General features: G+C 34.0%; 1 protein-coding gene across 7 annotated transcripts in view; it reads right to left on the bottom strand.

Annotated features, from left to right (window-relative positions):
• Positions 1 to 646: 646 nt before the first annotated feature.
• The window catches only part of CDH8 (cadherin 8), a 350,895-nt gene continuing 337,471 nt past the window's right edge, over positions 647 to 14,070 (bottom strand). For 5 of the 7 annotated variants that reach the window (XM_079118021.1, XM_079118016.1, XM_079118017.1 and 2 more), the window contains 2 exons: positions 8,553 to 8,804; positions 5,253 to 7,356 (listed from right to left, as the gene is read on the bottom strand). In XM_079118021.1, coding sequence (XP_078974147.1) covers positions 6,863 to 7,356; positions 8,553 to 8,804 — 746 coding nt within the window. In that variant the 3' untranslated portion in view covers positions 5,253 to 6,862. Of the gene's footprint in view, positions 1,119 to 5,252; positions 7,357 to 8,552; positions 8,805 to 14,070 lie in introns of those variants that run through there. The other 2 variants (XM_079118019.1, XM_079118022.1) reach the window with 2 other exon arrangements.

Genomic DNA, 14,070 nt, shown 5'->3' with positions numbered 1-14,070 from the left:
CAAACTTTTTGCTGTTGTTTGCTATTAGTATAAAAACTAGCAACTCAAATATCAACGAGATATGCAATACATTTAGTTTCTTATGCATCTATATTGTTAAATCATATCAATTTTTTTCTTAAATATACCCATCTATTTTTTTTCCCACACCACCAAAGCTTCATAGGGACATATCTTATTCACTGCTTTATTCTTAACATGTAGATTAGCAGAATATCCTCAGTACATTTTTGTTAAATAAATAAGTTTCTGGAAGTTTGTTGTATGTAGCATTTTAGATAATGACAAGCAAGTTCATTGGGAAATTTCCCATTTTGATATTTCTGTACATTTTTCAGATACCTGGAACCTAGCCTGGCCTTACTCTCTGGTTCTCCCAGTCTGACAATCTGCCCTCTCCAAGATTCTTTCCAGCATTGCATCTAGCAGGGTATTTTTCCTTAGTAGCCTTTGATATGTTTTCTCTGTGATTTCAGATCACTGTTTGCTCACCACTTTCATAGTATAGCCAAGTCTAATGGTTTATCCTTTACTTAACTCTATAATCTTCCAATTATAACCCATGCTATTGAGAGGCAAGAGAAGAATGTTGAGTATATCTTTTGTCTTTCATAACCATAGTATCTTGAACACACTTTGTAGAAAATACATGTTTTAGTAGGGGATTTTTAAAAAGTTTATTTGCAACACTGTTACTTATAGATCCAACATTGAGCCTACACCATCCACTTACATATTGAACAAACTTGACAAATAGGTAATAGCTCTCCAAATCTAGAGGTTGAATTAAGGAAAACCTAGAAAACCATCAAATAAAGTTGAAGCCCAAGGCAAGCATTCATTAGAAAGGAGAAGTCATCTCAATCAACGATTTGTAAATCGCATGTTTAATCTTAGACGATGGTTGTTAAAATCTTCCTCATGTTTATACGAAGTCAGAATGGCCCTCCATACCCTGGCACATACAGAAGAAATCTGAAGGATTAAAATTTGCCTTTTGTGACCTCTCATTTCTTTTGTAGTTCTGGTCTCTGAGTTCATGGATGTCACTGTTTTCCACAGTCTTTGTCTTCAGGCAGCATCCTGTGTTATTCCTCCTAGCAACCCTCTTCTGTAATCTGTGAATAATAATAGAGATATCTATTATCTATTAGTAGAGGTATCTGTCAGAGATAATACTTGCATTCAAGGTGTGAACCAGATGGTGACAGGTAACACAAGTTGGAAGAAGAGTGCCCACAGGCACCAATACCTCCAGCAAATGCCTCCTGCTGTGATCTAGAGGAAATTTCCACGAATAAAGGAGAGTTGGTGTCATATCAAAACATAACTTCACAATCCTGAAAATGACCCAGAGGGCCGTATTCCAACTCCTACCTCTCACTTAATAGATGTGCAATTCTAAAACATTCCTTAAGAAGTCTCTGAGCATCATATCTCACCCACAAAAGAAACCATGATTTAAGCATTTTGAAAGCATTCCTGAAACATCAATATCTCAATCTTTCCAACTGTCCAAACATGTGTCTTTAGTCCTTACATGTGGCACTTCTTAAAATTACCCTCAGTTTTTGGAAAAGCTGAGGCTTCTTTTGTTCCTGTTCCTTTCCAATCTTTGAAAAACATCTCCATAATGCCTTCATTAAGTCTTGCCATTTGGAGTCACTTAATTACTATTCACTACTTCCATAGCACAAAATACAATGTGTTTTCTATTTCTTATCATTTTAAGCCTCACATTATAATCACAGATAGGATTGTTTAGTTGAGAGTAAAGGGACTTTAATGTCAGATCAACCTAAGTTTAACCCCAAATTTGACTACTATTTAATTATAGGAAAGGTATATTTCAACAATTAGTTTAGATGTGATTGATTAGCTTCTTTCATAAGTAAGAAAAATAAGTTTGGAAATACCATTGCATTTTATTTGTTCACAATATGTAGCCTAATCCCTGTACACTGGTAGAAGCTGAAAAACTGTAGTAGACAAAATTCTTATTCCTTAGTTTGTTCATCAGGGGAGCAAGGGCAGGAGTTAATTGCATGCTCCCTATAATACCAGTACTGTGTCCATATTACAAGGGCTTGAATATCGTAAATGTAGATAATATATATTGTTTAATTCACAGTAGTATATTGACTATAGAATAAAAAGATAAAAATAAATATCTACTTTAATGATAATGACATCATCTCCTACAATTTTACAAAGAGCAATAACTACAATGTCAAACATAATCAACACTGCAACTAAGTAACATTTCAAAGAAATAATTTAGAGCAACAGAGCTATTGCAATTGAAAAGAAATTTTTAAAACATACTGGAAAGTATTTCCTATAAAATATATTCTACAATTATTTTCTCCACAAAAATACAATGTTACAAAATATCTAAATCCAGGTTCATGATATAATGCATTAATTCTAATCCCAGGCATTATGAGCAATTATTTTGTTTACAAATAAAAAACTTACATTTAAAACCCTTTATCCTCTGTCAAATTGCTTTCAAATTCAAACTTAGCTTGAGCAAAACAAAGAGCCCCACTCCAGGTTTTGGTAGCGTATGCGAATGAGAAATGCAATGAATATAAATTATCACCACTAACTTAATTGTATGTGTGTATATATATTTGTGTGTGAGTATATATAAACAGATGAGCATGCATGCATATTCTTTCCAATGTTGATATTCATGTTTAAATTGTGCATTTATACAGCTTTTATAGTGATGCCCGCTGTTACCTTATCTTTTTGACTGACAATGATGGGATTTCAGTCATGCTCAACCTTTCCGACAGTGCCAGTGATGGGATTTTTTGAAATCTTATTACTGGTTGCACTGCCTTGATCTCAGATGGAACTTTCAATCAAAAAGGCAATCAGAAGGTTATACATTCGTGAGATTCCCTGCAAAGCCAGTGATCGCATAACACAACTCGTTGGAAGGGACTACTTGCCTCCAGTCCTTATGTGGCTATAAAGAGTAATTGGCTACTTAGCTCTCAGCACCCGCTTTTCCTTCTCCAAAATACAGCATTGCCCAGCACTCTGTTGAGTCTCAGTGTGGAATCCGGCTGCTCCTAGGAGATTTCTAAGTCTCCTGCAGAGTCTTGTCTTACTTTAAGCATATGATTAAGTGAACTCTCCCAAAGACACATTTGTCGATTTCTAAGCATTCTTGCTTCACTAGTGATGCCAGTGAATCTAAGTTTTTTTTCTTTTATGTACACATACACTTACCTATACATTTTTCTTCCAAAACATTTTCACTGTAAAGTTCATAGCCTAGAAATCACAATTCTCTGAGGCAAGGGTCACACATGAATTTAATTTATAGCCTGTTTTAATCACCCTCTTATTATAAACTATTTTAAACTACTGTAATAATTGTGCTCATAAAAAATATTATAAGGAATGGATTCCTAATACTCTGTAAGATATACATATGGACCTTTAAGAGATATTTTTATCTCTTGGAGGCCAAGTTCATCCCATGAGGTGTCCAGTCATCCAGGGATGCATCTCTCTCCACAGAGGAACCTTGAATTGTGAGGCAGACAGAGGGAGACAATTTTGTCTCACTTGACTCCTAATAACAGTTCTTTTCCATTAGTCATTAAACCCTCAGGCAAAGATATGTTTCAAAGGATGGGAAAAGACTAAAGTTTGTGACACATAAAGATCCACAGACACATTAAAATATCTGTGGACTGGTATTTGTAAAATAACCACATATGTACATGTTATGTATATATCAATGTTGATGGAACAGAAGACTATGCACAAATATAAAAAGAATCACTTCAATAAAATTCGAAAGTGTGTTACTTAGTAAGTTGAGCATGGAGTGCTTAAATCCTGAAAAAAAAAAAAGTTGAAAAACTCTATTGATTCTTTTGGTTGAAGAAGTCCTGCTAAGCCTATTGCTAAAGTAGAGACTTCAGTCAAATTGTGTGTGTGTGCATGTGCCTTGGATCTTCATGTAAATTCAGAAATTCTGAAAGCATAGTTCCTATAGTACAGTCCAATTATGAACACAGCATTACTCATTTCATCCCATATTACAAAACTTAGAATTGGCATTTATGCACAAAATACTAAGATGGTGGTGGCAAAAATTTAGTAAGGTATCCATGTTATCATTCTCTCTTCCTAAATAAAGTTAAGTTTTGAAGCAGGTTTGTGACAACTGTTATACCAGACATTATCTCCTTCCTACAAAACCACCATGTGAAGATAACCTATTGATTCCTAACGTACAGTACGTAGATTTAATTTTCCCAAAGAAAAGTAGTGTTATTTTTGTGTTCAATATGTTTGTTGAATCTATGGCACTTCGCCATAAATGAATTAGAAATGAGTCTGATATACAAGAGATAAATACAAATAAATAATTTCACCTTGGTTTGGAATGTATGATAGTTAGAATATTGTTATTGATTATTACTACAACTGCAGGTAATAACTTATATTCATCAAATACTTGTTTTAGACACTGTGCTAAGCTGGTGATTATAAAAGTCACTTTGAATCATCATTTTGACCTTAGGAAAAATTGTTCAATAGCACCCAGGATAAGTTATAAGATGAATTATTCACAGACACAGGGGCCTCAATATGGAGTCAATTAAACCGCTGGATACTAAATTCTTATTATAATACTCAAGCATTTTGCTTCTGTCACAATGGAGGTAAGCTACTAGAAGTGGGTGCCTTCAGTTTTCAAGCCAAATCCATGCTTTCCCCATGTAGCCCCAAGTCCATGAGTGAGATGGCAGGTGACCAGAGTTTCACTATGTTTGTGATATCTTGCTCTAGTTGACTGTCTTTCATTCCAGAATTCTCTTAATGTGCTGACAGAGATTTTGCCAAATCTATATCTAAGGCTCTCTTGTCAAATCCGGTCCTCTGACACCTTCATTTTTATAAGTTTTAGACCCCCCATCTTGTCTGAAATCTTTTCCTGCTCAGTACTGCCTCCCTTTCTTTTACCTTTCACTCCTAACTCCAGAAGCACCCAAATGCACATTTGGACTAGCTTTTAGGTATTTCATTTTCCTTTCATGTTTCTGCTGATATACAGCAGTTAGCAAGTCATTTCTCTTCCCTAGTTCTTTATAATGAAGTCTCTTATAAATAAAAGTAATCCTTGGAATGATTTGGTGGAACCCTTTAGGATGTTAGAGTTGATAATTTTGTTAATATTAGGTCTTCATTGGGCTGGAAAAAAATGATGACAACAAAGGTATTTATAAAAATATATTTCACAAAGTAGGAAACAATACAGGAGTTTCTCTGAATACAATACATGGAGTAAATAAACAATATTGCATTAAAGCAAAGTAGAAAATTAAAATGATCTGCATGTAATACTTGAGTTTTATCATACATTTTCTACTCCTAAATGGCAGGTTTGCATTACAAATTAAAAATGCTCACATCTTCTAGTGCTGCTCTTTTTTTCTGTAGCCTAAGACATTCTGTGGATCACTGTGATCAGGGACAGAAGTGCTAAAAACAGAAGCAGTAAAATTATGTACAAATTGGTTTCTGTTCTAAAATAGTGGGGGGGGGCAACTTGAAGCATGTTTATTGGGCAGGGCATTAGGTAGGTATCTAAAAGTCTAGAGTTTAAATATTCACAGGAATCAATATACTTTCAGATGTTTGTGCTTGTAGTAAAAACACCAAATACTAGGATTATGAACAAAATAGAAAACAGTCTGTAAGTTTCTCTGGGAAAATGCTGTTCCTGCCATCACCAGTCACAATAACACTTTCTACTCTAAAGAGACTATTAGCTCTCCTTTTGATAATATTGCCTGCCATACTTCTCATCAAAATGTACATGTATTAAACATTCATTGTATATATATTTATATAAAACAATCTAAAGTCTTATTAATGGATATAATTTAGGTTTCTTTTCCCATATAGTCCCTTAATCTATAGATTACCAACCTTAATAAATAAAAGCATTAATGGACATCAATAAAATATTTATTTTGAGGATTAAACAAATAAATTCACGCGCTAGCAATAAAACCATCTGTCTCTTAATTAGTCCACTATGGGATACAGTTTATCTTTGTGTCCTTGTGGAAGAAGATGAGGTGGAGGGAAGGAGGAATCCTGCTTCTAGAAACAAGCTGTTTGAATGGGATTTCTCTCCTCCCACCACTGAGTTGGCAATCCCCACCCTGGAATGGATTACGAACATGTGAATATTTTAAGGCTCGACACAATATTTAAAGATGCTATTCAGTCTCTGGTGAGTGGGGCCAACAATTATGTACAATGTGTGGTCACCGTACCGTATAATCTAGGAGGCCTCCCGAAACTCCAAAAAGTCATAATGTACAGCAGACCAAGTATTGCTTTATCATTTGTGGCGGGATCCTTATTGGTGAAGGGGAAAAAACCATTTGCATTCATAAAAATCCTTGAAGAAGACACATATCAGCAGCAGATTCCTTGCAGGTCCGTTTTTCTAAGAAAGCACCTTTTAATTTTGATTTTTTCCTCTTTTTAAACCATTTCTCTAAGGATTAGCTAGGATCCCAATCTTTGTGGTGGTCAGGTAAATATCAAATATCCAAAGACTTCTAGACACTCCACATACTTAATTCACACTCCACAAATTTATAACCTCCTAACATATACTTTTTTATTTTTATTATTTTTTTTTGGTTCAACATTAAAATGTGGTTGAGTTTATAGATGATCGGTGCTAAACTTGCCTCTAAAACAATAGCCACATTGGTTTGTATCTAAGGGGAGTGACCCTAGAATATTACAGAATGCTCAGTTTCACTGAATTTTTTTTTTTTTTTTTTTTTTTTTTTATAATCCACTGTCAAGTTTCTTTGTCACTTTCACCAACAGAGTAGAGTTCTCCCAGTCTCTTAAAGCGGGGACCCCAGTCACTGAGGTAGTCAAAATTCTGGTCTGAGTCTGATGTGGTAGACTCCAAGGAGCTGAGGGAGCCAGCCACAGACCCTCGGCCTTCATAGCCATAAATCTGAATGGAGTCATATGGTGGGGCCGTAGGGTCATTATCTGCCTCATGCAGCCTTACATTTATAAATTCATCGACATCAACACCATTTGGAACTGGAGCAAGCCCTTGCCTTGGCATGAACTGCAAATCTGGTTTAATATCCTTACGGGGTAAAAATCCATTAATTCCATCTGGGTTTTGTAAAGTTGCAATGTCAAAAGCCTCTGTGTCCTCCTCCCCTCCTCCTTCGTCGTCATAGCGGATGATGTTTTCTCGAACGTCTTCATCATCTTTGATAATTAACGGCTCGTTTTTATGTCGCCTCAGAGTTACGAACAGCACCACAATGACTGTAGGAAAAATGTCAAATAACAATTAACCAAAGAAGCATATAATTTTACAATCAGTACACCATATATGTTAAGAGACAGGGCATTTATGAGCATATGGCTTTAATCACCTTTATTGGGAAACTAAGCTGAACACCTTTCTGAAGAACGGGCACTGAATTTTGAGTAACTGTTATTCCAGATTATTCCTATTTATTAAAGGCTGATGATGCTGGGTTAAATAAATAGGCTCCTAGCTAGTCAAGGTGAAGGATATGGTTTTCCAGCTCTAATGATACAAAATAAAAATGCAGCAGGGCTAAGTTGGGTAAATTTTTTAATATCCTTTGGTACCATGTCTCTCTACTGTTAAAAAAAAAAAAAAGACTAGCTACCTCCCATTTTGTTTATTTTCTGCTTTAACAATTCTTTAAGATCCTCTCCAATTAAAAAAAAAAATTTTCAGAGTGAATGTCAAATATGCATGTGCAATTTTTTATCTTGTTGAAAGCTGAAACTCCTAAACCTGGAAAGGTGTAGGATGATGAGGTAATGGATAGGGACACACAGCCAGGTACCCCTATCAAACTTGAGCTACTAGACTAACATGCCAGAGAGGTAAGTTAGGCCTTAATCCAGAGTACTGAGTGAGGAAGATAGGAAATGACACCATCTTTAAGGTGTTTTACTCTTTAAGGGCAGCATTAGATATAACTTTTTATGTTTTGTCAGTCTTTTTGAAGACAACATTTTTTTTTGTCTAGGTTAGTTTCTTTTTATCTCATTAAACTTTGGGATCTGATGAACTCAGTAACCCAATTTACACCTAGGTTATATACAATAGTATTGTGGGCATCTAAGAGAATACCCTGTTTACAGTAAGTGGTGTGCGTCAGAAGATCTGGAGATCTTATATAATAGATACTTGTAAACACAAAAGGCCCATCCCCACTTTCACCACCATATGCTGTTATCTTGCATTGCCCATCATTCACTGATGATGGAATTGAAAAAGGCACTGAAAGTCCTCTTCGACTAGATGTGTACTATCGTCACATTATCCTGGCTTCCTCTTAGTGACTTCACAGTGTGGAAGAGGAAATACTTCTTTTGCCAAAGAATGCTGATACTGGCCAGGACACAGTTTTCTGTCCTTATTTTCAGTCATTCGTGAACCAGAAAAATGTTGACCATGAGGCTATAAAGGAAATACGTACCTAGCAGCAAAATGATGCATGCTAATATGGCAATTAAGGCGCCCATACTGAGTCCAATTGGAAGGACATAAGCTTCAACATTACAAGACTGGACAACGCCATCATTGCTGCAGCCACAGACCCGGATAGTTAGGGTGCTGGTACTGCTCAGTGGAGGATTCCCACTGTCACTGATTATGATTGGTAAAAGATAGACTTCTTGTTTCTGGCGGTTGAATCCATTATGCTTTGCCAAAATGCTGAGGGAATTATCTGGAAAGAGGGAAAATTATAATAATTTGCATTGTTTCAAAATGGCTGTCCAAATAGCACTTGTTTTTCTAGTCCATAAATTCCCTGCAAACCTTAAGACAATCCCAACTCCAGTGGACCTCTCAAGCTCTCTTTACCTTTGTACTTCCCACATTTTCATTTGGCATAAACCTAAATAACCAAACAATAATAGGTTGAATGCATGGAGCCCAATAATGACCGAATGAAACTTTACCAGCACCAAATAATTGTAAAATATTTAATTTATAAAAATAATCTTCAAGTTTAAGGTTCCTTTTGGAAGACATACATTTTCCCAAGTTTACATATATATATATATATATATATATATATATATATATATATATATATAAGCTTAGTTTTCTCTCATTTAGCCTCACAATACACTCAACAAATTTGACTGGATAGAACTGCACCATATTTGAAAGATTGCTAACTGGATTAAAATGTGGCATGCAAATTGAAGTACTTGGTTGACTTCCTTAGGTACCTAAAAGAAGAGACTATCTCACTTTTCAGTATTTATACTAAGAAATAGCAAAAGGCTCATTTACTGCTAACTGGAGGAGATGTGCCACATACATAAAAATTGTTTAGACTAACTTTGTTTGTAGTTGTACCACAAGTAAGAACAAGTGAGAAGTCTTAAGAGCAGGTATTCTATGTGTCAATTGCTGCATGTGTCAATTAGTTATGTGGAGATACTGAGCAATACTAAAAGATAACTACAGTTTGAAATGAGACTGGTTACCAAGAAGTGATTGATTCCATGTTAACCATATGATTTTAAAATTCAGTCACCTCAAATTTTTGATTATTTATTACCCTCTCATGAGTGATCAGATCATACATATTGTTAATCTATTTTCAAATTCTGATTAATGAAATACATATACCCACTAATTATCTTGTACTATTTTCATGGTCAAAAGCAAATAAACTTATGGCTACTGTATATAGGATTATTTGTGTAATTCTTATTTCAGTTGATTTTTTTTTTCAAATATTGACAAATTTTCAGGCTTGAGATTGATCAAACTCATCATTGTGCATTAAAGCATTCCAAACCACTGGTGTCCAATTTCTGGACATCATTGTCCTGCTGGTTTCCAAAATACCCAAATAGGTAGATACATATTCCATTAAATGAATTTAAGTAAATATGTTAATCTTACCATATAGTACTATATTATAATTTCCCAAAAAATGAGTTGTTCCTCAGAATAGATGTATAATTAGATGTCATTTTGCTTTATGATAAAAACAGGCCTATGATGCCTTACTAGTAAGGAGTCAAACAGAAAAAGCACTCTGAGTTAACAATTTTTTATAAATTTCCTCTGGTTGTGCCTCATTATATAGTAATTTGCTGAGCAAAAAGAGGTTTCTAATGGAGTTAAGCAGTGATATACCAAATGATCCAGTGATCTTTATTTCCATGACCTAGAAGGAAATACCAGTAAGCTAAAAGCAGGGAACATTATCTCAAAACATACAGAATATATAGTTGTGTTATATTTTCAGAAAGTATGTGACAAGTTTGAGTACAGTTAATTAGTGCAGGGAACATTTGTGGGTGATTTCATACATCATAGTTCAAAACAGAAGCTGGGAATTGTTCCTCAAGATGCAATTAATAAAATTACAATGAGGCTTTTGTCTTTCGTGGCTGACATTATTTATATGAGAATTATCTTTGCATATTCTCTCTTTAAAGTATTCTATGATGGTAATTTAGAATCTGCTGTAGGAATTTTGCTTGTTGCAAGAAAAAACCATCTCCTTTATCACTTAGAAAAGCGTTGGTGGGTCTAACACTAAACATATACTCATATTTTTTTATTAATGCTGGAATTTGCATACATTGCTTTCCTTTTCACACAGGAAATTATTGCATGGATAAAGGAAGTCAAGTAGTTATTTTGTTAAGTTTCACCTGCCAACTGTAAGCAACATTGCCTTTTTGTCTACTGTATTGTGGGTTATGCTTATACTGATTTTTCATTTCATTAAAATTTTAATTTTAATAGAGTAAATTTTATCAATCTCTTTCATCACTAGTGTTTTTACAACTTATTTTAAAGATTGCTACTTATATAAAATTGGTTTCATAATGCTACCCTTCTGATTTAAGTCGTTATATGGAATTTATTTTTACCATACTTCTAATTTATTTTCCTAAGGTTAATTATGGAATAACTTATCCTTTATCCACTGATCCTTAATGCTGTATCTCACAAATCAATTTTTCTGCATCTTCATCCTTTCATGGAATCTCTATTCAGTTCCAGTAGTCTGCTTTTCTAACTATGCATCAATAACATCCTTTTTATGAGTGAGAACTTTACAAAAATCTTGATATTTGTCAAGGCATTTTCCCCAACCATGTCTTCTTTAAAAGTTTTGGAGTGAAGGGAGGAGAAGGGGTGTGGGGGTAGGGAACATAATAGAGTGAAGCAGACATTATTACCTCATTGTACATATATGACTGCATGACTGATGTGATCCTACAATATGTACAATCAGAAAAATGAGAAATACACTCCATTATGTATGATTTATCAAAATCCATCAATGCATTCTAATGTCATGTATAACTAATGAAAACAAACTAAAAAAATTTATAAGAGCATATGAGCTATTCTTCTCTATTTGCTGTTCTCTTGTAAATATAGAATCAGATTATCGAGTTCCATGAAAATACCTATAAACCTCTGGGAAAAAATGTATTCAAATACAAACAAATTTTGAAAGGATTTACAACTTTATGACTATTAGTCTTCTATATCAAGATATGATCAAGGTTTATCTATTTTCCTAATATATATCAATAAACATTTTATATTAGTTAAAAGAGATTTTTCATATTTTTTATAGATTTATTATTGGATGCTATATATATTCTGTTGCTATAGTAAACCTTCCTAAAATTAAGTACATTTAAAAGTATATTCTCAATGCACTGCTTCTGGTATACAAAATGTAATATTTTTCCCTACTCTTAATTTCAGTAATCTTCTAAGACTTTCTCTTTTACTTACACAATATATCTTATCAGAGAATTCCATTTCAGTATGATAGTATGAGGAGATCACAGAGATGCTTCTCAACGCAAATGACCAATATCATAAAGGAAAACACATTTAAAGTTCCTGGAAATGTTTTTAGAGGAAAGTAGCAAACGAAGAAATGTGTATTCAAAGCAATAGACACTTCATAGTAAAAATACTGAGAGCCAAAGACGACGAAAAAATTCTTGAAAGCAAGGGTAAAGTCAGTCACTTCCAAAGGTAACCAAATATGATTAAGAGCTAAATTTTTATAGAATCAGTGGAGGCCAGAAAGAAGTGAAATAGCATGTTCAAAATGCTGAACAAAAAAAAACCAAAAATTATCATCCAAGATTTATATCTTGCAAAGTTATCCTCCAACGTGTGTGTGTGTGATAGAGGCATTCCCAGACAACAGAAAACTAACAATTTATATCAGTATTCATTAAAGAATGTTTTCTTCAGACTGAAGGCAAAATATTCCAAATGGTAATTCAAATACACATTATAAACTGAAAGCATCAATAAAGAAAATTATATAGTTTAAAATACAGTATAAATGAAAATTTTTTCTTTTTATCTTAATATTTACAAAGAAATATATAAAATAATATGTATCTAATATATTGTTGAGCATATCAGAAATAGAAATTCAAAGGTCACAATTAAATATTTCAAAATTTCTCCTTCGAGAATGTTTAAAACAATGAGTTATAAATCAACAAGAGGATAGAACACTTGAACAATAGCAAAACCACCTACACTATACACATACCTATAGAACATTTCTGTCAAAAAAAGAATGCATATTCTCTTACGTGCACTTGAGATATTCTTTAGTATAGACTATATCAAATGCAAATTAATGTAAAATGATAGAAATGACACAAAGTTTGTTCTCCAACCATTCCAAGTATGTTTTCCATTAAGTGAAATTAAAAGCCAATAATATGAATGAAACTGGAACACTCTCAAATATATGAAATTCATACTCATGGTCTTAATTGCAGTCTTTACTAACCTGTGGGTCAAAGAAGAATGCAAAAACAGTATTAGAAAATATGACAGGAGAAATATGAATGATGATGCAACAAACCAAAATATATGAGATGCAGCTAAAGCTGTGTTTGGAAGGAAATTTATAGCTTTATATGCCCATATTAAGAAATAGATAAAATAAAATTTGTGCATATATGAGAGAAACTAAAGAAAGAATGAATGCATAATACCAGTTTTGGACTTCAGCTTTTTTTTTTAATGCTTCTTTTTTATAATTTATTTATTTATTTTTTATTAAAAATCATAATTTACATAGGGCAATGTTGCTTGATTCATTCTGTTATTTTTTCCCCTTTCCCCCTCACCCCTTCCACCCCTCTTTTCCCTCTATACAGTCCTTCCTTCCTCCATTCTTACCACCCTCCTTATCCCTAACCGTAAACCTAATGCTAACCCTAACGCTAACCCTTCCTACCCCCCATTATATGTCATCATCCACTTATCAGCGAGATCATTTGTCCTTTAGTTTTTTGAGCTTGGCTTATCTCACTTAGCATGATATCCTCCAATTTCATCCATTTGCCTGCAAATGCCATAATTTTATCATGGCAGAGTAATATTCCATTGTGTGTGTATGTGTATATATATATATATATACACATACATATATATACACATACATATATATACACATATATATATATACCACAGTTTCTTTATCCATTCATCAACTGAAGGGCATCTAGGTTGGTTCCACAATTTAGCTATGGTGAATTGAGCAGCTATGAACATTGACGTGCTGTATCTCTATAGTATGCTGATTTTAAGTCCTTTGGGTATAGGCCAAGGAGTGGCATAGCTGGGTCAAATGGTGGTTCCATTCCAAGCTTTCTGAGGAATCTCCATATTGCTTTCCAGAGTGGCTGCACTAATTTGCAACCCCATCAGCAATGTATGAGTGTACCTTTTTCCCCACATCCTCGTCAACACCTATTGTTGCTTGTGTTCTTGATAATCGCCATTCTAATTGGGGTGAGATGGAATCTTAGACTTCAGCTTTTAATAAGCATTCTGTAAGATGGACCAATATCCAAATGGACATACTACATATCTTAACCATACCACCTGGTTCGCTGATACTCTCGAGATGAATGTTCAAATATTGATATTCCCCATGATTTCTTCCAGTTAAGGGT

Source organism: Sciurus vulgaris (assembly GCF_902686455.1).
Source record: "Sciurus vulgaris genome assembly, chromosome: 17".
NCBI lineage: Eukaryota > Metazoa > Chordata > Mammalia > Rodentia > Sciuridae > Sciurus > Sciurus vulgaris.
Note: the sequence above shows the minus strand (reverse complement) of the source record. Positions and strands in the feature narration are given on the sequence as shown.